Source organism: Paroedura picta, chromosome 1, assembly GCF_049243985.1.
Source record: "Paroedura picta isolate Pp20150507F chromosome 1, Ppicta_v3.0, whole genome shotgun sequence".
NCBI classification, from domain to species: Eukaryota; Metazoa; Chordata; class Lepidosauria; order Squamata; family Gekkonidae; genus Paroedura; species Paroedura picta.
In genome coordinates, this window is record NC_135369.1 from 21,001,586 (window position 1) to 21,028,481 (window position 26,896).

At 49.9% G+C, this 26,896-nt stretch overlaps 1 protein-coding gene across 2 annotated transcripts; it reads right to left on the reverse strand.

Moving 5' to 3' along the window:
• Nucleotides 1-13,490: 13,490 nt before the first annotated feature.
• Nucleotides 13,491-23,908, reverse strand: NHLH1 (nescient helix-loop-helix 1). 2 transcript variants are annotated; one of them, XM_077325699.1, is made up of 2 exons: nt 23,704-23,908; nt 13,491-17,780 (listed from the first exon to the last, which is right to left on the reverse strand). In XM_077325699.1, exon 2 carries the CDS (start codon nt 17,434-17,436, stop codon nt 17,026-17,028), a length of 411 nt encoding a protein of 136 aa, XP_077181814.1. In that variant the 5' UTR covers nt 17,437-17,780; nt 23,704-23,908; the 3' UTR covers nt 13,491-17,025. The 2 variants fall into 2 exon arrangements, with proteins under 2 accessions (XP_077181814.1, XP_077181808.1); XM_077325693.1 differs by having other exon boundaries at nt 23,717-23,907.
• Between the last annotated feature and the right edge of the window lie 2,988 nt (nt 23,909-26,896).

Sequence of the window (26,896 nt, forward strand, 5' to 3'; positions counted from 1 at the left end):
CAACTCTATGATTCTGTGAACCCCTACCCTGCCGTGAAAGCTTGTGGGTGTCGCACAACCTCAGCCAAACCTTCCTCACAGGATTGCGGTTGGGACAAAATGGAGGAGAGAGGACGAGGTTGTCAGCCGCTTTGGGTTGGGGGAAAGCCAGGGAGGGTGTTTTAAAAAACAAAGATTGTATTTACTGAAAAAAGATGATGACAAAAAAATGTACTACTGGATATAACCTTGAATAGTATGCAATCATAAAACAAGCGTCTCCTATTTAATGGCGTACTAGGGGTTGGGGACCTTAGTCTTGCATTAAAGTAAATGCACTAAATATCTAAATACCCTATGATGCAGGATAGTCTTATGAGTTCCAGGTTGTGTAGGAGACGGGGATAGGGCAGAACAGGGAATCCTGAGCAGAGACTAGATTTGAACTGGAGATCTCAGGCATCCCTGCACATTCTCTAACACCATCAGGAAAAAAGAGAGGCATTAAAAATAGCAGATAAATAAAATCTTGATTGTGGATTTCCCACATCTCATCTCTTCATCATGCCCTAGAAAACCATCATGGTAACAGAGAGCTAGTTTATAATAGAGGAAAACGGCAAAGGTGTCTTGACTGGGCACGATGTCATCCAGTAGCCTGAATCAAGGCATTTATATCCTTCCTCCACCCAATGGGATTGTCAAATTCTCTATCCTGTAAATTGAGGAGGAACCTCTACTTGCGCCATTTGGATGCCCCTAAATGTCTCTTTGCTCCGAGGCTCTGCAGTCTGATGAGCGACGGGCAGAGGGCAGTGCTAACCCAGGTGCCGCAGAGACGGAGAGTGGGAAGAACAGCTGCCCCCGGCCACAGCTGTCAGGCAGGGACCTTGGAAAATCATAAAGCTTTCCCCTTGGGGTGCGGTCTACTGGGATAGTTCTAGGCAGGGCTGGGAGCAGAGGGAAAATATTATTTGGAAAGCAGGGGAGGCCTCGTAGATATGGACGGGGTATTGAAAAGAAAAAACAGCGGTAAAGCAGCATGAATTCGATCCTGCGTGACAGGCATACCCCTTCTCTGGGTGCCTCAGCTGGTTCTGTCGTGCTGCTAGCTGAGGAGGTTATGACGTTGGCAGGAGAGCACAAAGCGAAGAGGCTCAGGTTATAAACTAGGAAGTGTTGGTGTACAAAACTCTGGAAATGTTCAGGGCAATGCTTGGAAGAGCAGATTGGGGTTGCGGTGAAGAGTGATAGTCTCTGATCTGGAGATCTGGGTTCAATTCCCCACTCCTCCTCCTATACAGGCAGCCAGCTGGGCGATCTTGGGGCCAGTCACAGTCCTCTCAGAGCTCTCTCAGCCCCACCTACCTCACAGGATGTCTGTTGTAGGGAGAGGAAGGGAAGGTGATTGTAAGCCGCTTTGGGAATCCGTTGAGCCGTAAAAAATGGGATATAAGCGGCTCTTCTTCGTCAAGACACAGACTGAGAGTACCAACAGAATTCAGAAATGTTTACGTAGTTTTGGCCTCCATTTAGGGGCCAAACAGGGGTGTTCCTTATACAACAACAGCAAACCGGCTCCCAACTGAAAAGCCACCCCTAAACCCAACTCTTCTTCTTCCTAGGGACCTGAATGCATTGATCAGTGGTGGGAGATAAAATTCAATTACTGCTGGCTTTGATATTTTCAAAGGGATGGCAACCAAATGCATCTTTCTCCATGTAGACTTGAGTGCAGCTTGAGGTTTTTAATTTTGTTATTTTTATTTATCTTTGCACTGACCAGGTAGAGCTGCAAGCCGTGTGGGAAATGTGTAGTTTGGTGCTTTTGATGCCATGGAAATGACACCGCCTGGCAAAGTAACTACGTATTAAAGGGACAGGACTCTTTTTCCCCCTCCAAGGCTGTTAGCAACCTCAACATCATGGTTTAATCTAGTGGTTCTCAATCTGGGGGTCGGGACCCCTTTGGGGGACGAACAACCCTTTCACAGGGGTCGCAGCAGGGCAAGCAGCTTGGCTGGGGGGGGGGGACACCATCCACACAACAGCCTTGTGGGGTAGATTGAGATAGAGCGTTTGTTTGTCTGGAGCAGTGGAAAAGAGCAAGATCGGCATGGTGGGACAAGAGGCAGAACTGAACTGAGAAACCCCAAGGGGGCGGGGGAAACATTTATATACAATCATGAACAATGGATCTTCATGCCATTGGTCAGTTTGATTTAATTTCTGTGAAAGAACACTTGCATAATTTTATGGTTGGGGGTCACCGCAACACGAAGAACTGTATTAAAGGGTCGTGGCATTAGGAAGGTCGAGAACCACTGGTTTAATCCAATCCACTCTGTATCACACTTCCTTTTAAGTTTTTCTTAGTTCCTTCACAGACATCTTCCGATGCCTCCTTCTCTTTTTCGTTGACAGCTGTAGCCTGAGGAAGAGTTTTAGTTAACTCCAGAGCTTCTCGGCTGGTGGTAATAAACACATTATTCCAACAGCATCTTTGTCTCTGTGTCTTTTCCATTGTGAACCAACACAGCTCCTTGCAAAGCAGATAAAAGGAGAGACGCCACCCATCATATCAGACATGTCGGACAGAATTGGGGGGGGGGGAGATGTCAGCAAAATGCTGTGGGGTCCTTGGAGTGGGGATAGTTGGGTGGTCCTCAGGTGAGTCTTGAAGATCTGATATTTCAGCTCCTCTCCATTCTATATAGATCAGTTCACCTGGAGAAAACGGCTGCTTTGGAGCCTGCTGCTCATGTAGTTGTGCCCCCCCCCCCACACCCAAAATCTCTTCCTCATATCTGATGAGTTCGCCAACCCAGAGTGGGCAGCCTTATCAGCGTTCAGATAACAGTTCCCTAAACACCTTTCAAAGATACATGACAAATATGCAATGGGCAACCTTTGAGGCCGTGAGTTAGCAGGAACAAGACTGTGCCGTTAGGGAAGTAATCTTCATTTCTCCCCATGTCCGACCCATCGCGACCCCATGGACAATGATCCTCCAGGCCTTCCTGTTCTCTACCATTCCCCGGAGTCCATTTAAGTTTGCACCGACTGCTTCAGTGACTCCATCCAGCCACCTCATTCTCTGTCGTCCCCTTGTTGAGCCAGTTTGGTTGTCTCTGTCGAGCCAGTTTGGTGCAGTGGTTAGGAGTGCGGACTTCTAATCTGGCATGCCAGGTTCGATTCTGCGCTCCCCCACATGCAGCCAGCTGGGTGACCTTGGGCTCGCCACGGCACTGATAAAACTGTTCTGACTGGGCAGTGATATCAGGGGTCTCTCAGCCTCACCCACCCCACAGGGTGTCTGTTGTGGGGAGAGGAATGGGAAGGCGACTGTAAGCCGCTTTGAGCCTCCTTCAGGTAGGGAAAAGCGGCATATAAGAACCAACTCTTCTTCTTCTTTTGCCCTCGATCGCTCCCAGCATTAGGCTCTTCTCCTTCTCATGTCCTTCCTTCTCATGAGGTGGCCAAAGTATTTGAGTTTCATCTTCAGGATCTGGCCTTCTAAGGAGCAGTCAGGGCTGATCTCCTCTAGGACTGAGCGGTTTGTTCGCCTTGCAGTCCAAGGGTCTTCTCCAGCACCAGAGTTCAAAAGCCTCAATCCTTTGATGCTCGGCCTTCCTTATGGTCCAACTTTCACAGCCATACAATGCAACTGGGAAGACCATAACCTTGACTAGATGCACTTTCGTTGACAGGGTGATGTCTCTGCTTTTTAGGATGCTGTCTAGATTTGCCATAGCTTTCCTCTCCAGGAGCGTCTTTTAATTTCTTTGCTGCAGTCCCCATCTGCAGTGATCTTGGAGCCCAGGAAAATAAAATCTGTCGCTACCTCCATTTCTTCCCCATCTATTTGCCAGGAATTGAGAGGGCCAGATGCCATTCTCCCCTCCTAAGTAACCTTAAATTTAGATCAAGATGGGTAGCCTTGTTAGTCTGACTTATGTGAGCAAAAGCTCATCTCCTGCCACAAATGTTGATAGTCTTTAAGGTGCTACTGGACTCTCACGCTTTTCCTCAAATTTAGGTATATTTCACCCAATATATAAAAACCTATGAGACTTCCAAGCACAAAAGTAGTTAAGGCTACTTGGGACTCAGCCTCCTCATACTCTGTGGTCTTTCTGGCAGGATCGGACAATTAAAATCCTGCGGGGAAGTGCCAATGGAGATAGCTGCTGCTTACAATTATTTTTCTTGATAACAAACACACACATACTTGTCTGCCAACGGAAATGACACATCATTTATTCTACTGGTTAATCCCAAACATTTCCGTCTTCTCCACTTAATCTTCACAATGACCCTGCGAGGTAGGCTGAAAGGGAATCCACAGTCATTTCCCCTGGAGAAAATTGATGTTTTGGAAGCTGGACTCTGTGGCATTGTACGTAATTGAGGCACCTGTCCTTCCCCAAATCTCCAAGAGTTTCCCAAGCTGGACCTGGCACCCCAGTGATGTGGAGCCTGGGGAGGTCAGGGACATCAGTGGGAATACAGCATCATAGAATTCACCTTCCAAAGCATCCCATTTTCGCCAGGGGAACTGTGTGCAGTTCTGGAGGCCTCACTTCAAGAAGGACGTAGATAAAATTGAAAGGGTACAGAGGAGAGCGACGAAGATGATCTGGGGCCAAGGGACCAAGCCCTATGAAGATAGGTTGAGGGACTTGGGAATGTTCAGCCTGGAGAAAAGGAGGTTGAGAGGGGACATGATAGCTCTCTTTAAGTATTTGAAAGGTTGTTGTCACTTGGAGGAGGGCAGGATGCTGTTTCTGTTGGCTGCAGAGGAGAGGACACGCAGTAATGGGTTTAAAGGACAAGTACAACGATATAGGCTAGATATCAGGAAAAAAAATTTCACAGTCAGAGTAGTTCAGCAGTGGAATAGGCTGCCTAAGGAGGTGGTGAGCCACCCCTCACAGGCAATCCAAGCAGAGGTTGGATACACACTTTTCTTGGATGCTTTAGGATGCTTAGGGCTGATCCTGCGTTGAGCAGGGGGTTGGACTAGATGGCCTGTGTGGCCCCTTCCAACTCTATGATTCTATGATTCTATGATCTCTGCAGTCTGGAGATGAGCTGTCATTCTGGGGGATCCCCAGGTCCCACCTGGAGGCTGGCATCCCTTCGAAGAGGTTTGTGGACTAAAGAAGGCAACCTTGTCCTTCACCTGAATCTGAACACAAAAGAGGCGCAGAGAGCAAGCGAGGGAGAGATTAGACAAGGAGGAAACCCAATCTGTCAGGGGCGATGGCAAGGCCAGAGCCAGGCCTGGGCTAGAGGGAGTCATGTTGTTGCCTCGTGTGAGGCAACAATGGAGCCCATATGTCGTGGGATTGCCTGGCAGGCGACAAACAATGGGCGCCACAGACGGGTTGGGAAAAGCGACAGAATGTTCACACTTTCTTAACGTGATTAATCTGTCTCGACTCCCGCCAGGCTGCCTCAGCCCCCTCCGACTCCCAAGGACGCTCACGGATACGCCCGGACGTGTGGCCCACTGTCCAGGGGGAGCCGGGCAAGGCGGAAGGGAAAGGGGCCGCCATGACAAGGAACAGCCGTGTGCATGCCTCAGAGCCATGGCGCCTCTCCAGCGGCCTTCCAAATAAGGCCCTGTGGCTGAATCGTTTGTTTGTTGGTTATTAAGTTGTAGTATTTACAATATTTATATCCCACCTGCCTGTTCTACAATGCTGACAGCAGCTAGCAAAATAAATATCAAATTTTCCTGTGTAATGCTTGTGGGGCTTTTCGGTTCGTATGTTCCATCTGTCCCTTTCCTGACGTCTCAAGTAAAGCACCCCAGTTTCCCAATTTAAAAAAAAAATGTTTACTTGTTTCTATTTATTAAAAGATCTATATCCCCTGTTCCTCACCAACAACATAATGTATTTTGCTACCTATCTGCCCATGGACATACCAATAGCACAAAACCTGGGGCGTATGAAAAATACACACGAACCAATCTGAAATCATATTTAGTTGCATTCAATTAAAAAAAAATCATTAAATGATTTTTGAAAATTACTTGATTTATACTGTCTCCCCCCACCCACTGCAACCTCCAGTGGGTTGCTATCTTCCATGGTTCTCTCCTCCAGTTTATCCTTCCAATAACCCTGCGAGGTTGGTCGGTTTGTATGTGACTGGTCCAAGGTCACCTAGCCAATTTCCATGCCATGAATTAGAACCTGGGTCTCCCAGATCCTAATCCGACACACTGACCGCTACACCACACTGGCTCTCGATCCAAATGTTAGAATTATAGATTCATAGAGATGGAAGGGGCCAGACAGGCCATCAAGTCCAACCCCCTGTTCATTGGAGGATCAGCCTAAAGCATCAGAATCTGTCCAGCCGCTACTTGAAGACCGCCTGTGAGGGGGAACTCACCACCTCCTTAGGCAGCCAATTCCAGTGCTGAACTACTCTGACTGTGAACATTTTCTCCCTGATAGTCAGCTTATGTCAAGGAGAAAAGAACATCTGGTAGTGCATCATAGAGCAAAGAACCCGCTTTTGTATGAAAAGTAGCATATTTTCTATTATAATATTCCTGGTTTCATCTGCAAAATGACGGAGGGTAATATTTTCTGCCCTCCCTCATCACATAATAAAGTCAAACAGCAGCATTAAGCATTTAAGCAATCATGGCAGGGGAACAAGCCATTAAGTCTCTGAGGAGTTATGGCGACCCCCCTTGGGGTTTTCAAGGCAAGAGATGTTCAAAGGTAGCTTGCCATTGCCTGCCTCTGTGTCCCAGCCCTAGAAATATTTGGAGATCTCCCATCCAAATACCAGCCAAGGCCAACCCTGCTTAGCTTCCGAGATCTGATGAAATCGGAGGTCAGGGCATCAGCAGCCATCCCTAACTTTTCAGTGTGAAACTTATATGTTGGATGTTACTAATCATGCATGTGTCAAGTGGGATGGGCTAAGGGGGGACTTTCATTCATTCATCCATCCATCCATTTTGTCACCTCCATTTTGTCACCACCTCTACGTGGGTCTACCCTTGTCCTTGATCCGGAAACTTCAGCTAGTGCAAAATGCAGCTGCTAGGGTCCTCACTGATACACCTTGGAGGGCCTATATCCAGCCTGTGCTGAGGCAGCTGCATTGGTTGCCAATTGCTGCCCGGATCTGGTTCAAGGTTTTGGTTTTAACCTTTAAAGCCTTATGCGGGTTGGGACCCACGTACCTGAGGGACTGCCTATAGCCCTATGACCCCCGCAGGGCCTTATGCTCTGCAGGGAGAAATTTGCTGGTCGTTCCTGGCCCTAGGGAAGCGCGCCTAGCCTCAACCAGGGCCAGGGCTTTCTCTGTCCTGGCCACTACCTGGTGGAATGAGCTCCTGGGTGAGATGCGGGCCCTGTGGGATCTGTCAGTGTTCCGCAGGGCCTGTAAAACAGAGTCTTCCACCAGGTCTATGGTTGAGGCTGGGGTCAGCGAGTTAGATCTACCCCCCTTCCCCTGGGGTTTGAAGTGTGCATCATTCCTTCTCCATTTTTCTCTACCGCCTTGGCAGTGGGGGTGGGAGTGGGATATTGTTTTTTCTGCCATGTTGGAGGGGTTTGAAGTAATTTAGTGGGAGTTTTAATGGTTAAGACTATTGTTACCCGCCACAAGCAAGTTTAGGGAGTGGCGAGAAATAAATTGAATAATAATAATAATAATAATAATAATAATAATAATAATAATAATAATAATAATAATAATAATAATAATAATAATAAAATTCATGCCCTCCCCTGAGACTCAGAGTGGTTTACATGGAGCATAGAAAACAATACATGGAACTTAGTTTTTCATAACAATAATAATAATATTAACATTAATAACTATCACTTGATTGCTCTTTGTAAGTATTTGGAAGGCTGTCACCTAGAGCAGTGGTCCCCAACCTTTTTATCACCGGGGACCGGTCAACGCTTGACAGTTTTACTGAGGCTGGGGGGGGGGGAGGGGGTAGTCTTTTGCTGAGGGACGCCGGCGCCGCCTGGGCCCCTGCTCCACTTGCTTTCCTGCTGGCACCCGGGACTTCCCACCACCCACTGGGGGGCGCTGCCAGCAGCAGCTGCCCAGTGCCATGCCGAGGGGGAGCCCCAGCCATGGTGGCCGCTGGAGAGCACCGAAGGTGAGTGGCGGCAGAGTAGCAGGGCAGCCCCCGAGGCAGCAGCCGGGGAGGAGGACGAGGAGCCGCGGCGGCCTGGTACTGACTGATCTACGGACCGGTACCGGTCTCCAGACCGGGGGTTGGGGACCACTGACCTAGAGGAGAGCAGTTCCTGTGGGCTGCAGAGGACAGGATTCACAATAATGGGTTTAAATTATGAGAAGAAAGGTACCGGCTGGATTTAATAGGAAGAGTAGTTCTGAAGCAGAATCAGCTGCCTAGGGAGGAAATGAGTTACCCTTCACTGGCAGTCTTCATACCATGGCTGGACAAACCCTTTACAGGGAGGCACTGGAGAAGGGCTGGCCCAACTGTGGTTCTCCAAGTATCCATGGACTACAATTCCCATGAGCATGTGCTGACATGGGCTCATGGGAATTGTAGTCCATGGACATCCAGAAAGCCACAGTTTGGCCACCCCTAGGGTGATCCTGCACTGAGCCTGGGGTTGAACTAGATGGCCACTATCGACCCTTCCAACCGCGCAATTCTATGATTCTGTCATTTTCTTCCTGAAGATGGAGCATGCAAACAGAATCCCATGCTACGCAGGGAGGTGCCTAGATCTGGACAAAGCAACCAGGCTGTGTGAATGGAGAGTATTTCTATAGCGTCATCCCAGCGAATCATAGCCTTCCAGGACTGCAGCATCCAAAATAGAAGCCTGTTTCCTCCAAAAATTGTTTCCTCCAAAATAACATGATGGCCGTGTTGGCTGATGGTTCCAAACAGGCAAACATGCAAATCATCAACAGCCTTGGCCCTCTTCCTCCCTGCTGCCTCCCATTCCTAGGACCACCTCCTAGAATATCTGAGTGATTCTGCCTCTCTCCTCAGCCTTTTAGGCACAAACCTCTGTGACTTCCGATGTCAGCCCTACTGAACTCAGGAGGACTCTAGGATCAAAGGGGAATGTGGACGTAGAGCTAAACATTTTCACCCTTTGTCTCTCGATTTCTTCCCCTCCCTCTGTTTGTTCCCCATCATCGAGATGTCGCCCGCTGAACTCCTTGGAGGCAGGAACCCACCCACATGTTCCGTAAACCCTCGGCACATTGGCGAAGCAATTAATATTAATTGCACCGTTGGGCCAGATCCTTCCTTCTGATGAAACAGCAGCCTGCCTGTACCCAAGCCGATTTCTCTCCCTTTTCATTAATGCATGTCCAGGCATGCCCCCCCCACACACACACACACACACCGGCCCTCTCTGGGGAAGCAGCTCTGCCCTCCCCAAAGAAAACTGCCTGGAATAAACAGCGGAGCAGCTGTTTCCATGTCCGTGGATCAGAAGCCTTATGGGGCTGAGATGGCAGAAGCTGGAGGTGGGGCAGAGTTGCCAGAGGGGGGCTGGTGACATGAGGCTGCACACATGGGGTGCCCCTTGGTTATAATAAAAAGGCACCTCCCGGACACGAAGAACATCATACGTGGCAACTGCCCATAGTAACCATAGTCCCTGCTTTCCAGAGCCTGTTCCTAGGGAACATAAAAACAGCCCTGCTGGAACAGACCAGTGGTCCATGTAGTCTTGCCTCTTGTCTTACACAGTGGCCAGCCAGTTCCTTCGGGGAGGGGGGGGACAACAAGACAAAGAGGCTGAGGCCTTCCCCTCATAAGAACATCAAAAGAGCCCTGCTGGATCAGACCCGTGAAGAAGAATCATAGAATCATAAAATCACAGAGTTGGAAGAGGCCACACAGGCCATCTAGTCCAACCCCCTGCTCAACGCAGGATCAGCCCAAAGCATCCTAAAGCATCCAAGAAAAGTGTGTATCCAACCTTTGCTTGAAGACTGCCAGTGAAGAAGAAGAAGAGTTAGTTCCTGATCCTGCATTGAGCAGGGGGTTGGACTAGATGGCCTGTATGGCCCCTTCCAACTCTATGATTCTATGATTCTACGATTCTAGTTCTTATATAAAGTGACCAGAAATCTGGGGCCACAAGGCGGGATGCTCTCCGGGGACTACAAGAGATCTCCAGCCAACAGAGATCAGTTCTCCTGGAGAACATGGCTGCCTTGAAAAGTGGACTCTCTGGCATTAGACCTCACTGAAGTCTCTGCCCTCCCCAACACTGCCCTCCTCAGACTCCGCCCCCAAACATTCCGGCATTTCCTACCCTAGAGCTGGCCATGGCAACCCCAGGCTCCTCCCCGGAGACCCGTGCCTTTGAGGATTTCAAGCAGAGAAAGACGGTTGTCCCAGTTCAGGCGGGCTGCCCCTTTCCCAGTTAGGACCCAGCTGTCTTCATCCCCCCACTGCTCTTTTCTTTGCTTAGCCCTTTCCCCCGCAAACGTGTCCCCCGTGGGCTGAGGTTCAGCCGAGTCCAATTGATGATCTGAAGAAATTTGGAGCTACTCTGCGAACACCTGCAGCCTTCCTTATGGCCTGTCCTTGGGGGAAAGTCCTGTGTTTGGACGGGAAAGAAAAGCAGAGGCCTATCGCCAGACCCTTTGTTTGCTTCATCTGGAAGACATAGGGATGGGGCTGGGGGAGGGAGGGAGGGAGGGAGGAGGGGGCTGTTTCTGTCTGGGCTCAGAGACATCACAGGCAAAGAGAGATCCATGAGGACTGCAAACTTTAAAATTAAAACACAGCCAAGTTTGTGACATGGTTCCTTCCCCCAGCAGTCCTGAAGTCTGGAAAGCCAGAATACGTTTACAGCAGAAAGCAGGAATATGGTTCTTCTGAGGGATTGATTCTGGAACTCAGCAGGACCTGAAGTTACCTGAATCCAAACCGCTGGTCCGTCTACCCCAGAAAAAGTCTGACAGGTGTTGGTACCCCGAAGCTTCAAGGAAAACTGATTCCTCTCCTTGCTAAGTGGAGTTATTCCTGTCTCAAGTCACCCACATTTTCAGACATTCCACTTTGCCATTCCAGTTGTGTATAAACAGAAAGAAATTTCCAAACTGGTGATGGCAAAAGCTTCAGTTCCTAGGTATAAAACCTCATTTTCATATTTTACTTCCTCAGTAAACTTATTTCTTAATTGTTTTTTTTCAGGGATACAAAGTCTTCAAACCACTACCTTATATTTTATATACCTTATACCAGGGGTAGTCAACCTGTGGTCCTCCAGATGTCCATGGACTACAATTCCCATGAGCCCCTGCCAGCAAACGCTGGCAGGGGCTCATGGGAATTGTAGTCCATGGACATCTGGAGGACCACAGGTTGACTACCACTGCCTTATACTTTATATTTTAAGCCATATAACTTGGGTCGATTAATATCAGAGGTCCATGAAGGTAACTCTTTTATAAATTAATAAAGCTTTTGCTGTCGCCAGCTTGGAAATTTTCTGTTTATTCATCTTCGGCTGAGGGGTCGTCTCTGCTTGTCCCAGTTGTGTATAGCAGGAGTATATGCCACCCACAATCCTTCTGACTCACACAAGCACCATTTGTGCAAATAAGGTAACACATATATGTATCCCTGCGAATATAGTTCGGGTGTAAACTATACACCTCAAAACTCCAATGCTTCATTCATGCATAAGTTCATTGACCTACTCCCACAAAAATGACAAGCAGGAACATTGGGATGGTAGCGGTTAGCATATGCCCCCATGGTGCATGGTTTATGAACCAAAATAGAACATTGGACCATTAACATAGCTGAGTTCTCGCCTAGGATTGAGATCCTGATGCTTAGAAATGTGGGGGACAGATCTCAGAACCTTCTGCAGCAATGCAAAAGAGCCTTCCCTGTGCTGTGAACAAGGCTTTCAGCCACCAGGAAAAGCAACTTTAATCTGCTGAGAGAAGCAATGTTTTGCTACGCCTTTGCGTCCCCTAAAAGAGGATTGCTGAGAATTTAATGGGGTGCTGTGATGGTGGTGCTCAAGATCACCTCTGGGAATGGCCTGTAGTGTTATGTTCTCTGCCTTGGGCAGCAAGACGTGCTGAGTCAGGTTCAGCACATGAAAATGGTTTGTGTCGTGCTTCAGGCACTGGGAGCTTCTGGGTCATCAATGGAGCAGGGATGCCAGTCTCCAGGTGAGCCCTGGGGATCCCCTGGAATTACAGCTCATCTCCAGAGGACAGAGATCAGTTCCCCTAGAGAAAATGGATGCTTTGGAGGGTGGACACTGAGGTCCCTGTCTGCCCCAGGCTCCAGCTCCAAATGTCCAGCAGTTATCTCTACCTCCCCTACCCCACAGATGGCCAGGAGCAACCTGGTAAACCTTCTAGTTGAGATTTGTTAATAGGATGGGAATAGGGTTGCCAGCCTCCAAGGCAACTATAGGAGGGGTTTTGAAGTTCTGGCCCAGCTGGTGGACCTCCTGATGGCCCCTGGGTTTAGGCCAAGGGATAGCTGGAGGTCTTCTCGGCCTGCAACTCATCTCCAGGCATCAGAGATCAGTTTAGGGATGCCAACCTCCAGGTGGGACCTGAGGATCCCCTGGAATTGTAGCTCATCTCCGAGCAACAGAGATCAGATCCCCTGGAGAAAATGGCTGCTCTGGAAGATGGTTTCTATGGTTTCTCAGTGAAGACCCCCCTCCTCAAGCCCCACCCCCTAAATCTCCAGGTATTTCCCATGCAAGAGCTGGGAACCCAAGACAGGAAGGTTTTCTAGTATTTGAGCAACAGGAAGGGAAATGTTCAAGGACTGGGATTTCTCCACCTCAAGATTCAAACTCATATCCCACTTGACAACAGTCTGCTTCTTGAACCGTGCTTGTCACCTTGTACACACCCTCCTGGGACAGCTAAAAGATATTTGGCTCCGACCAAAGTCTTGGCATTTCTCTTTTTGGCTCCACAATGGGGGGAGAGGGGGAATCCAAGTTCTTCAGATAAGAGGTTATCAGTACCCAGAGCCAGCCCAGAAGGCTTTGTTGACTGAGCCGAAAGAAATTCCCCCATGAGCCTGCTCCCCACTCTCTTCCCCCCACCAGCACGGAGATAACATGTAGGACAAGACCAAGAGCAGCCATTTCACTGCCCTTTGTGGCCTTCTGTCCCCCACCCCACCTCCAAAGCATTACACCTGAGGTGAGGCCCCTGCTCAGGTTGCCAATCTCCTGGAGGGACGACTCTGTGCCTTAGCACGCCTCAATGGGGGCTTGGCAAGGGGCCCCTTTCAAAAAGAATAATTCTGCCCTCCTGCCCTGCTGTGGTCACTTCATGCTCTGGAGCGTAAGATTTGATTACTCTGATCCTAACAGGAGGCACCCATGACCCATCAATTACCATTCGTGAAATTACCCAGCTGCCGCTCCCAACTCCACCTACAGGAAGGAAAATATATATATTTAAATCTGGTTAAAAACCAGGAGAAAAATGGACACGACGCTTTTCTAATTCCCCACCAGATCATCCTCATTTGTGGGGGAAGGAGTTTAATTTTAGTTTCTCTTTTGCTTACAAAAACAGAAATCATAAACAGTCATAATAATTATTATAAACCCTTGTTTATAATAACCAGGTAACGGACGGACACGCACGCACACAGAGAGAAAGAGAGAGAGAGAAAAAGAGAGAGACGCACACATATAAGGACACACCATAAACAAAGGCTTTTTCTGTTTCCCTTCCAAGATTTTCCCCCCTAAAAAAAGTGCTTGAACACTGCAAATAAATAACATTTTCCCCAAAATAAATAAATAAATACATAAATAAATAAATACAGTTCTGTGGCACAGCAACTTGGTTCTAGAGGACAAAGGGGGGAGAGGGTTTCATCCTGGCGCTCACTCCCCTGGCTCTTGCATGTCTGCTTCAGAACCAAGCATTGGCACACCTGCCCCAAAACGCAGGGGAGACGGCAGTTACTGAGGGACCCTCACTTTTAGAATGTGGGCAGCGATGGGTTCACAGTCAAATCAAACTTCCAACATACTGTTGGAATCAAATAACGGGGCGGGCATCTGATGCCTTCAAGCCCTGAGCTACCAAGGGTCTAATCCAGCAAAGTAATGATTAGCTTTGTAGGATCCCTGACAATCGGAGTTAGCAGATTAGCGAAATGAAACCTCCATGTTCAGAGACAGTCTACCATTGCCTTGTAGTTGTAAAGGGATCAAGGTGGATTTGAGCGGTTTAGTCAAGGTTTGCAGAGTCACTGGTCACATCCAGGACCGTTTACGCACTGAAGGTTTCATGCCAGGCTGCAGGCTGGAGTTTTAGTCATGACAGGTTGCTCCATCTCTTCCTGCACCCACATGGGAGAGCATTTGGCCTGATGCACCTCATCCACCCCCAATCTGTACTCCTGACAGGGGGGTGGGGCAGTGAAGTTCCCAGTGCATAAACGGTCCAGCTGGCTCCTTTTAGAAAGCAGATGCAGGACTAGGAGGGCTTTTGATCTTACGCAGCAAGACGGAGTCTGTATGGGGGACAGAGCTATCAACAGCCGTGATGCCAAAATGAAGCTTCTATGAGCAGAGGCAGTCTACCTCTGAATTCCACGCATGGGGGACAAACCAGACCAGAGAAACTGGCTTTGAAAACCACATTGCTTTGTGCCAAGTTGAGCCACTGGTCCCTGTAATATCTGACAACCAGAAAGTGGTACTCCAGGGTCTCAGGCAGAGAAAAATCTGTCTCAGCATCTTACACCTGAGATCTTGCAGCTGGAGATAGCAGGGACTGCACCAGGACAAAGAAACTAGTATTGAGCGAAATCGTTTCCCGTCTAATTTTGAATTCCCATGTGGAAGTTAGCAAATCTTTAGCGCATAAGCACAGCTCTTTTAAAGCGTCCTACTCTACGGCTGATTTCACGCGCACACAATAGATAATATAGTCTCAATGCACTTTAGCAATAGTTTCCAGTGGTTAACAATTGCTACAGTGCAGGGGTGACTAAACTGTAGCTCTCCAGGTCTCCATGGACTACAGTGTCCATGAGCCCCTGCCAGCATGGCAGGGGCTCATGGGCATTGTAGTCCATGAACATCTGGGAGCTACCGTTTGGCCACTCCTGCATGGCATAGTGCATTGAGAGGGCATTATCCAACAGGATGTGAAAGGAGCCATAACTTCACAGGCTCTGAACCCAAGGAAAGCTACCTTCCTGCCCGTGCCCATCATTTTCCAGTAAGGTCATCTCCATGTCATTTCAGAGGGTAGCCAGGTTGGCATTAGAAGAACTTGTCTGGAATCCACTCAAACCAGAGAGACCAACACAATTTGGGGGAGGGGTTGAGTTTGACTCTTGAATAGTCATGCTGTAAAGAATTGTGTTTGTCTTTCTGGCGCTACTAGACTTGAATCTACCTAGACAGTCAGGCGATTCAGAACTAGTTGGGCCTTGAGTGTCAACAAGCAAGGAAGTTCCAATTTCTTCTACTCTCCAAGGGACATCTCTCATGCGGGGGTCACTCCTTCACTTGGATTTCTCCCATCAGATGGAGAAATGTGGTGATGATACAGACCGAAAAGGAGTGCTGCTTAGAAGCTTAGGGAATGGCCACCTAGAGCCAAACTGCTCGAGTCTGAGCATTTCAGGGTGCATGGTGTGCTTTGGCGTGCATGGTGCGCTCGCTCATTTGTATGAGAACATGTCCAAGAAGGCTCCCTTTGCACTTTAATCGGGTGCACCATGCATGTGAAAATGGGTAAACTTTTGCTGTAGAAAGAGCATGGGTGAAACAGTTGAAGCTCAAAGATGTGGTGGGAGAAGCAGAGACCCATCACTCTGGGGTGGCCCCTGGGGGAACCAGTGTGCTAGGAGGGCTGGGCTGTTGGACGAGGCTCTGGGAGACATTCCTCACTTCCCGTGATGCTCGCTGGGTGTTCTTATGCCAATCACACTCTCTCAGCTCCGACATACCTTACAGCAGGGGTAGTCAGCCTGCGGTCCTCCAGATGTCCATGGGCTCATGGGAATTGTAGTCCATGGACATCTGGAGGACCACAGCTTGACTACCCCTGCCTTACAGGGTCGTTGTGAGGATAAAACAGGGAAAGGAGAATTATGTATGTTGCTCTGAACTCCTTGGTTCATCCAAGCCAGCGCTGGCAGAGGTCCTTCCCGTGACTTACTACCTGTTCCATTTAACTGGAGTTGCTGGGGATTGAACCGGGGACCTTCTGCATGCCAAGCAGATGTTCTACCGCTGAGATGAAACCCCTGGTAGAGATTTTGCAATCCTAGTAATACACCATACAGCCGCTGTATTCAAGACTAACCAGACCAAATTTAAGCAGAAGAAGACACTTGAGCGATTGAGTGGAAATAAGCAACTATCTTAGAACCAGATGATTGGCAAAGGCCACAGCGGCAGAGCAACCCTGGTGACCAAGGAGAGAAAAGCTTGTTCCTTCTCTGCAGGGATGTGTATCCCTGTCCTTGGAAACGACTGCAACTCAGACATAACTTCAGCCATTTGGTGGCTTTCAGGATCCAGTGGGAGAATCCAAATGCAAACATATGGCAGAATTTAACCTAGCTGTGGCATAGCGATGCCAACTTTCAGGTGGGGCCTGGAGATCTCCGGGATTTACAGATGACCTCCAGTCCAGAGAGATCAGCTCCCCTGGAGGAAACAGATGCATTGGAGGGTGGACTCTGTGTCATTATGCCCCCCTGAAGCCCCTTCCCTCCCTAAGCCCCACCCTCCCTTGGTCCCACCCCCAAATCTCCTGGAATTTCCTAACCCAAAGCTGGCAACCCTAGTGTGGCAGGGGCACTTCCACGGCACAGGACGTGATGCAGGTGGGTGGCTATGGACAGCTCAGGTATCTATCGCGTCTTCCACCGAGGATACGGCCAGTGTGGTTCAAGTGGCGGAACTAGCTTGAAGGAGGACAGAGGTGAGCTCGGTGCTAACAGTTCCGGAATGGGGATTGGGTCGGTAGCTCCTGACCCCGGAAGAGAGCTGCCCCCCTCCCGGCCCTTCACACATCCAGCACATGGTTGAGGTACGAGATGTAGCAGATCGCCAGCCGTAGGATCTCGATCTTGGAGAGCTTCTTATCTGGGGGAAGCGTCGGCAGGAGTTTGCGAAGTTCAGCAAAAGCCATGTTGAAGGCCTCGACCCGGATCCGCTCCCTGGTGGCGTGAGCCGTCCGGTACTTGGCCGTGGCGCGGCGGCGGCGGCGGCGCTCCTCCCGGCTCAGGTGCTGAAGGTCCTTTTTCATGGTATCGCCGGACTCAACTACCCTGGACTGGCTGCAAAGACCGAGAGAGCCGGCCTCTTCCACCCCAACCCCACGGCCCCCTCCACCCCCACAGTCACTGAAGACCGATTCCGTCTCCGAATGGGTGGGCTGGAGGTCTATCTCCGTCTGGTCGGAATTGAGCATCATGACTTGCGGAGAGGGACGGGGGAGGAAACGGGGGTGGAGGGGAGGCAAGACGGACGGAAGGATGGGATGCAAGTTGGGCCTACTGGAAAGGGAAAGGTGGCGTAGAAATGAGATTGGTGGGAAGGAGATGTCCAGGAATTGCTACTAATAGACAAACAGGGCCACAGTAAGGTTCCACGTCAAAGTTCCACCGTTTGACTGGTCTTCTCAGGCAGTTTTTCGGGCGTCAGTCACCTGACGAAGACATAAACCGTGCCAATCTCCTGGTCGACTCCCGGTGTCGAGTTTGGGATGTGCTTGACTCCGTTTCAGCCATCCATCACCAGGAATTTCTTCCGTACATCCTGTCAAAGTACACAGAGAGAGAACATATAGCTCTGATTTGTTGAGGTGGTGGGAATGTCTCAGTGAAAAGGGCTTGTAGCAGTTTACCACAGGGGTGTCATCGGGGTAAAACTGCACGTCCCACCCTGAGCTCCTTAGAACGGGTAGACAACCTGTGGTCCTCCAGATGTTCATGGACTACAATTCCCATGAGCCCCTGCCAATGAACGCTGGCAGGGGCTCATGGGAATTGTAGTCCACGAACAACTGGAGGACCACAGGTTGACTACCCCTGCCTTAGAAGACAGGGGGAGAGATAAAACGGAATAGAACAGAGAGGCATTAGAAATCAGACTTAAATAAGAAAAAAAAAGAGCAACAAATAGTAAGGCGGAAAAGGAATAAACTGATCTGGAAAAGATTCAAAAGGGAGGTGCGGAAAGAAAAACATGAGGGGGCCAGACTTTGGAAGCTCCTTATCCAGACTCTCCAGAGAGATGACAGGTGGGGAATGAGCAAAGGGGAAAGGCAGAAGGGAAAGAAGAAAGGGGTCTGCTGATGTATTCAGTGAGGCCTTCTGTTACGAGGTCTTGTGCCCTGGACATATGGAATGCAGCTCCACTTGGCATTGCTAAGTGGGAGGGGGGGAGGAGGAGGAGGAGGAGGGAGTTCTTCATCCCTTTAGCCTTCAGTTTGCAGAATGGAAGTTGGCTATTCAGTCTTGCCTGCTGAAGTCACACCCGTTCTCCTGGAGGACAAAGGTGCACTGCATGGGTTCCAAGGCACGTGAGCCAAGTAGGGATGCCAGCCTCCAGGTGGGGCCTGGGGATCCCATACAATGACAGCTCATCTCCAGACTATAGACATCAGTTCCCCTGGAGAAAATGGATGCTTTGGAGGGGGGACTTTGGGACATCGTACCCCATGAAGGTCCTGGTTCTCCCCAGCCTCTACCCCCAAATCTCCAAGAATTTCCCAACCCGGAGCTGGCAACCCGACCCATCCACCCTCTGCCAGTGGCCAAACCTAGAATCAAGGAAGAGCCTGAAGAATTCTGTCCTAGAATCCCCATTCTGTCCTAGAAGCTTAAACATTGTCCCCTCCCCCCAAAAAAGGAGCCGTCATAGCTATGCTGAAGATTCCAAAAATCAAGGGATTCATTTCTGCACAGTGTTGCAAGGAGTATTTCTCCCTGACCCTGCTTTGCTAAGGATACCAAGTTTCCGTATTATCTAAACTTCAGCTGGATCTCTGACATCCCAGTATAACCACGAGCCGTTCTTTGAATCCATCCCCTCCAACATTTCCCAGGTGCCAACAGAAATGCCTCTTGTTCCACTCCTAATCTCACAACAGAATATGGAGACCACCATTCCACTGCCCTGAAGGTTCTTCTCCAGAGTTCGGATTACAGGGAAGGCAGAAGCAACCTACCTCCCCTACCTTCTGGAGGTCTCCTGCTGGTTACGGCATCCTCTCCGACTCTAATGTAAGCCAAGGAGGTGATTTTGCCAAGCGTGATCTAGAAAAACCTAACGGTCCTACAAGCTGTCATCAATGGTTAGGAAATACATTGACAGCCGTCATGGGGTGCAAAACAGCAGCGTGCTGAACACCGTGCAACACCCTTTCATGCACAGGCACTGACATGGACTACGGTTGTTAATTCTAGGTTCAGAAATACCAGGAGATTTCAGGGTGTATCCTGGAAAAGTATGAGTTCAGGAAGAGATGGATGGATGGATGGATGGATGGATGGATGGATGGATGGATGGATGGATGGATGGATGGATGGATGGATAGGCAGGCAGGCAGGCAGGCAGTTATAATTCCAAGAAATGTCCACACACACACCTAAGTTGGCAACCCTAACATGGACATGCACTAGAGACGAGAAGCACCCATGACTACTCAGAGATTTAATTGCCAAAGGAACTGAATTCTGATGACAGCCTTAGCTAGCAAATTGCACGAATATAGAACTAAAAAAAGATATTCTAAGATGTTTTTCTTTTTTTAAGGAGGGGGGGGAATAAGGACTGTCCGTGGTGAATAAGGACAACTGAAGTGTAGATTGAATGGCTTTGTTTTCCTCCGATTTCTCCTATTGACTCTCTGGTGGATACACCCATAATAGCTTATTTGTGCAAAACCATGCCTATAAACAGGGGCTAGTTTGGGTGGCTGGAGTTGTTTACCTGAGACAGGTGTGTATGTGCACAACAGTGGGGAGGAGATGAGCGGGAGGGAGGGAGGGAACGTGCGGGAATGTTTAATTTTTAATGAGAAGTATCAGGGTCCAAGACTACCTGACAGTTACTCTGCAGACTTGACTGCTCAAAGGCCAGTGAAACACCATCGACTAGAGCCCCTGGAAGTCCCCTTCCTACCAATTGTGCCCAACAGATACAGCCCAGGGGTGACTCCTGATCCAGCCACACACTCAGTAAAGGTTGCACATACAGCTGTGCAGTTAACACTTGAACATTATACCGGTATAAGATCATAATGTTGTAACGTTCGTAATGTTATGAGTTCAAAATTGTTAATGTATTCATTGTATTGTACCAGCATCACAGTCAGTTATGCGCTGTGAACCCTCTTGGAACAAACGAAACAACCCAGGGGTGTGGGAAACTTTTGTGGCTTCTTTTTTTATTTTATTAAATAAATTTTATTACAATTAATAAATAACAATCAACAGAAACGCCCCACCAAAAACAATTGTGCTCTCTGCACATATACAGGAGTCTCTATTTCTTCCTGGCAATAATCACAGCTAGTAAGCTCCTTGCTTACTAGTCCACAATGTTTGGGGACTGGCTGTAAGAGGGAGGAAGAAAAACCTCTGAGAATATGCAAAGGACATCTTTTACTATGATGGCCTCACTTCTGACACTACGATGGGGCTTTGACAAGACGTGTAAACAATTCCGAGGTTTATAATCCTAACGTCGGGTTGTCAGGAAGCACGTTTTGCCTTTTTCAGAGCCTGTTCAGGAAGCTTAAAAGAGAAGGTACGTGGACAATGTCAGCAGGCACGCCATCTCTGCCCCCAAGAGACTGTGACGAACCCCGGAGTCCATGTGACTTTCCAGATCTATTGAGCCATTTGCGTCTTGCCTCATTTCTAAACATTCTATACCCCAGAAAGGTTAGCCCAGGGGTAGGCAAACTGTGGCCCTCCAGATGTCCATGGACTAAAATTCCCATGAGCCCCTGCCAACAAATGCAAGTGCTGGTGGGGGCTCATGGGAATTGTAGTCCATGGACACCTGGAGGGCCACAGTTTGCCTACCCCTGGGTTAGCCATTCAAAAGGCTTCAGGGCAGCTCAGCCCACAAGGACACATGGGTACGGGTACAGGAACACATGCAGGATACTGCCTTACACTGGATAAGCCCACCCGTCCATCGGGTCAGTACGGCCTGCTCAGATCGGTAGCAGCTCTCCAGGGTCTAAGGGAGAGGTCTTGGCTCTTTTTAACTGGAAATGCCGGGGATTGAATCTGGGCCCTTCTGCATGCAAAGGAGAGGCTCTTCCACTGAGCCACAGGCCTCCCCAGGTAGCCAGGTCTGTCAGCTGCAGCCCAAGTGTTTTGCAGCACTTGCAAGATTCATTTATTACACCCAAACTCTGATGGCCCGTAGTCCACTCTTTCAAATACAGGAAGTGTTACCCTCAGTTAGCCGATACAGATAGATCGATTTGGACAGATGCACATACACAGGTCCAAACAGAAGGACGGTGGGCTAACATAAAGCCAGAAGGCCCCGATCCAAAAGGCTGGTGCATTGGCATTACTATGCAAGGAAGTAATGAAAATAACTGGCAAAGCAATCTGAATAAGCCTCTGAGAGAGACAATGGCTTTCCACAGTGAATGAGCCACTCCTAGTCCCTGATGGGACCGCGAGCGATCGTCACTCTAAGCTGTGTGGTCCAGAGGGGTAGCTCTGTTAGCCTGCTACGGCTGCTGTACAAAGAAGAGCCCCGTGGCACCTTGAAGGCTCATAAATTGATTGCAGCTTTTGGGGGCAAAAAAAAAAAATCATTTTGTAGGATGCTCATAATAGCTTATGTTCCGGCAGTACTCAAGTCCTTAAAAGGCCCTGAGATGCTCCAAAACAAACATCAAAAACGAGATGCCCACGAGTTCAAAAACTTAAGTCAAACTCAGTTAAGTTTCTCACACAGTCAGACACAAATGTTGGAATTTGGAGATTCCGTGCTCACCTATTTTACATGCTGGCCCACGCCCATGTGTTCCCAGGCAGGTTTATTCAGAGGTAAGTAAGTTCCTTTTTGCCATAGTCACAGCTGATTTATGGCGACCCTGTGGCCATAAGGCAAGAGATGTTCAGAGGTGGTTTGCCATTGTTTGCCTGCACATCATGACCCTGGAATTCCTTGGTGGTCTTCCTTCTGAATACGGATCAGGGTCAACCCTGCTCAGCATCCCAGATCTGGGAGGAATTGGGCTATTCCAGGCAATTAAACAGAAGCCTTGTGTCCCTTTAAAAACTGATAAAATCTATTTCAGCATCAGCGCTTCATCAAACCCAGTGTAAACATCCATAGGAACTGTATCGTGAATGTGATAAAGTGAGTCTAGCTCACAAAAGCTTATCCCAGAATACATTCTAAGGTGCCACTGGGCTCCTGTTTAATTTTTTTCTCCCTGGCAAATACGTTTATGCGTATCAGGTGTTGCTTTTCTGCCAGTGAAATCTCCCAAATGAGTCAAGCTCTTAACACCACCGCTTCCATACTACGCTTACGCACCAAGGAGGTACAGAGAGGTTTGCCCCACCCCTCAGTGTGAATCCCAGTATCTTCCAGAGATATCTCAAGACCTGGCTGTCCAAGCCGGTTTTAAGCACTGAGGCAGACTGGTGGTTTCATCTTTTGACACGAGTCTTTGTTCAATTACTGGTGTCCTCAGAATTACTGACGGACAGCCATTGGCCACACCCTCACTTGTTTACTCCTCTCTTCTTCGTCCAGGGAAAAGTCAGGTGAAATGCTCACTGTGCGGTGGTACATCAGGCATTTTGCGTAAAGAAGTCCCAGGTTCTGTCTCCGGTATTTCCAGGTAAACAGCTCCCAAGTGCTGGGAAAGACCCCTCCGCCAGAGAACCTGGAGGATGCGGCCATCATAACCCTGGCAAAATGGACCAACACTATCGAGCCATTTACACTAAATTAATTACAGATGTTGAATCACAGTGTGCTAGCCTCTCTTCAGTGTTTCTAGCAAGCCTCAGCTTGCCCGGACTGTAGAGCAGCTGCCAACTTTGGGTAAGAGCATGCCCTCCTGCACTTTGGCTCTAGTTTAGTGGCTTGCCCTACAGCCCCAAGCAAGCCATCATGCTCCTCTGCGTGATGTAAGAAGCTTTCCCCGACTGACTTCTGAATAGCCAGGTGGCTGCCAACAGCACAAGAGCAGGCCAGGCTACCATTTCCCCCCCCCCCCCCCATCAGTTGGCAACCCTGGATAAGCTCTTTCCTATCTAACAGTAGGAACGGGGAATATTTCCATGAACCAGTCTCAACACCTCCATCACATTGTACCTAAAAGTGTCCCAAAGTAATGAATCACTCTACGGACCTCTTCTCCAAACGTTTGTTCAACGTGTTCAAAAAGTGATGGGAAGCACCCGTTTCACGGCAGGACGAAAGAGGCCGGAAGTCGTTCAAGGCTTTGGGGTGTCCCCCAACCCATTCAGATGCAACTACCTGCCATTTTTGAGCCCCCAACCAAGAAGTGACTTTTTCCTTTCTCTCACTTTCTTTCAACCGCTCCCCCCATCCCGGAGGTGCATGGGGACCAGCGGCATCACCAACCAGGGGACCACAAGGAGGAGAACCCAAGCCGGCCTTTCCTTAATAACCCCCCCCTCCCTGCACACTCCCCCAAATAAAACCCAGGCGGGCTACCTACCCCGAAGCCTTACCCCTGAGCTTGGGACCCGCCTGCCTCTCTTCAGAAGGACCCGCGGGCAGCCATCCCGGGGCCGCGGGCCGCGCCATTCAGCCGAGGCTCCGCCGGCCGGGAAGTTTGCGCCGGGCGCTCCCGGAGCCCGCGTCCATCTGGCCGGGACAGGGGGTGGGGGGACGGGGACGGTCACCGGGAAGCGCCTGCCCCGGCCGGCCCCTCTATATATCCCCACCCGGGCAACACGCTGGGTCCAGCCGCGCGCTTCCCATTGGCCGCCCCGGAGCCCCCACCCCCCTCCTTATCAATATTAAAAGCCCGGCCGAAGGAAGCCATTGGCTGGGCGGGAGAGGAGAGCCCAGGGGACAGCGGGGGAGGGGGACGAGGGGGAAAGGGGGGGGCCGCCGGTGGTGGGGCTGGGGGGGGGTTGGTTGGTTGGATGGAGACATCTGTTCGGCATACATATTTCATAAAGGAGAAATCGAGAGTGGGGGGGGGGGAGAAGTAAGCAGCCACGGAGCAGACGAGGGAGCCGGACTCTCCCCGCCCGCAACTCACAAGGGCAGCCCAGGCTGGCGCGGCGATGCACGCTGTCGGGGCTCCGGTCTGCCCAGGGTGCCCACGCCGGGGATGGGGGGGGGGGTGCGGGGAAGGGCATCTCTCCGCCCCCCCCCCCTTCTCAACCTGGACTTTGGGAGGAGGTCCGGCGCCGCGTTTCCGAGGCGCCGTCCCGCGCGCTTCCTTTCCGTTCCCTGGCGGCGGCGGCGGCGGCTTTGGACAACAACCCCGCAAGGTGGACCGGGCGCCGCCGTGCAGAGGACTCGGGGGAGAGCGGGGGGGGGGAGGGATCTAGCTTCGCTGCTCGCTCTCTTCGCCGTGCGATCCCAAAGGCTGTCGTGGGGTGAGGGTTGCGCTCTTCCTGGGCGACGTGTGCCGGAGAGGGGCTTTCTCTCGCAGGGCGAAGGACGGAGGCTTCTGCCGGCCGGTGACGGGAGCCTCCGCTGCCCTTCCGGGCCCCCAAACCCGTGGGCCGGGCGGGGCTTTGGGAAGGGAATGGCCATCGCCAGGGCCCACCCGTGGCCGGAGTTCCGGGCTGCCTGCCGTCCGTTGCGCTCTTGGACGTGCCCCACCTGCTGGAGGCGGTAAAGCCCCCCACATCTCCCGTGGCCTGGCCGCGCAACGGTGGGGGAAAGGTTCTTTCTCTATCATCTGGCCGCAGGACCTAGTGGTTGGAGGCCAGTCGTCCCACGGCCAAAGTGGAGCAAAGAATTTCTGGCAGTGCAACAAGCGCGGTGCAGTGATTAAGAGCGGGGGCTTCTAATCTGGCGAGCCGGGTGGGATCCCCGCCCCTCCACATGCAGCCAGCTGGGGGACCTTGGGCTAGTCACAGTCATAGAATCATAGAATAATAGAGTTGGAAGGGACCTCAGGGGTCATCTAGTCCAACCCCCTGCACTATGCAGGACACTCACAACCCCATCACTCATCTACTGTAACCTGCCACCCCCTTGAGCCTTCACAGAATCAGCCTCTCCGTCAGATGGCTATCCAGCCTCTGTTTAAAAATTTCCAAAGATGGAGAACCCACCACCTCCCGAGGAAGCCTGTTCCACTGAGAAACCGCTCTAACTGTCAGGAACTTCTTCCGGATGTTTAGACGGAATTAGATCTGTTCTCAAACAGCAGTTCTTTCAGAGCTCTCTCAGCCCGACCTACCTCACAGAGTGTTTGTTGTGGGGAGAGGAAGGGAAGGCAATTGTCAGCCGCTTTGAGATGCCTTTGGACAGTGAAAAGCAGGCTATAAAAACCAACTCCTTCTGTTCTGTAAGGTCTCATGTAGGCTTTATTGTGGATGTCTAAGTGCTCTTTGTAATAACAGGGGTGCAGTTTTTTAGAAAACCTTTTTGAAGAGGAGTTTGTTTAGCTGTGACTATAGGAAATAATATAGTCATGGATTCCAGGGAACGGTAGAGGACAGGAAGGCCTGGAGGATCGTTGTCCATGGGGTCGCGATGGGTTGGACATGACTTCGCAACTAACAACAACAATAGAGGATTATAATCCTCAAACCGGTGGCTATTCTATTGCTGCTGCAGTAGAGAGGCCAGCCTTTTGCATCACCAACGTGCTGAAGGCTTTGCCTGTGATTACATACCACAGACTCTGACAGCAATATTTTGCTGATTGCCAGGGGCACAGGATCATTCGATTTCTTGTATCGTACTGCATCCTTCCCATACCTTTTAGATTCTAGTGACTGCAGTGTCAGACTAGAATCAGACAGACCCAAGTTTGAAACTCCTCTGCCACGGAAGCCTGCCGAGTGTCCCTGAGGCTCATCCTCCTCGCTCAGCCTAACCTCCCTCAAAGGGTAGTTGTGGTGAAGATAAAGAGGGAAGAGCACTCTTGTGAGCTGCTTTGGATCCCGATTGGGGGGGAAGTGGGGTATAAATATCTAGAAATACATTTTATAACACCGGTGTGTTATAAACAGGAAGGCTGCACTGTACTTGGTATGTTTTTATAAAATGAAATTGTAAGTGGGCTTGATCTGCAAAGGAAAGGTGGAGAATAAAATACATAAATAAATGCATGAAAAATAATGTCAGTTAATTTATGCAAAAATCTTGGAAAATACAAGAGAAGGGAAAACAACTGAGTCAAGGAAAGGAAAGATTCGGTCCAACAGAGCTTGTTAGCTGAGACTACATTTAGGAGGGAGATGTGATCACAATCTACCTTTTTGGAAAGCCTGTGGCAGGATAGCCAACTGACCAGTAAAAACCAGCCCAGTTATGCTTATGCCACTAACTGCAGCTTCAGGGGGAGAAACCAGCGGGTGATGTTTCCCATGGCATGGAGAGAAGCAGGATTCCCTGGTCATGTGACAGGTTAAGTGTCTGTTAACAGCACAGCTACATAGGTTGGGTCTAGAGTCGGCAATCCCAGCCTCTTGGGGGGGGGGGGGAGCAAAGCCAATGAAATGATGTTGTGACAGCACTGAGGGCCCAGGTCCACCTCACCCCCCATCCCACTTTACAATTGAAGCTGACTGGGTGATCTTGGGCCCATCACTTTTAGCCAGCCTAGCCTACCTCACAGGGTGGTTGTGTGGAGAGTAAAATGGAAGGAGAGGAAAGTGATGTTGGCAGCTGATTTTGGGTCCCCTCTGAAAAGTGGAGCACAAATAATTAGATAA

Bases quoted from the DNA above. Each gene is read 5' to 3' on its own strand.
- NHLH1 (XM_077325699.1), bottom strand. From the start codon at position 17,436: ATGATGCTCAATTCCGACCAGACGGAGATAGACCTCCAGCCCACCCAT.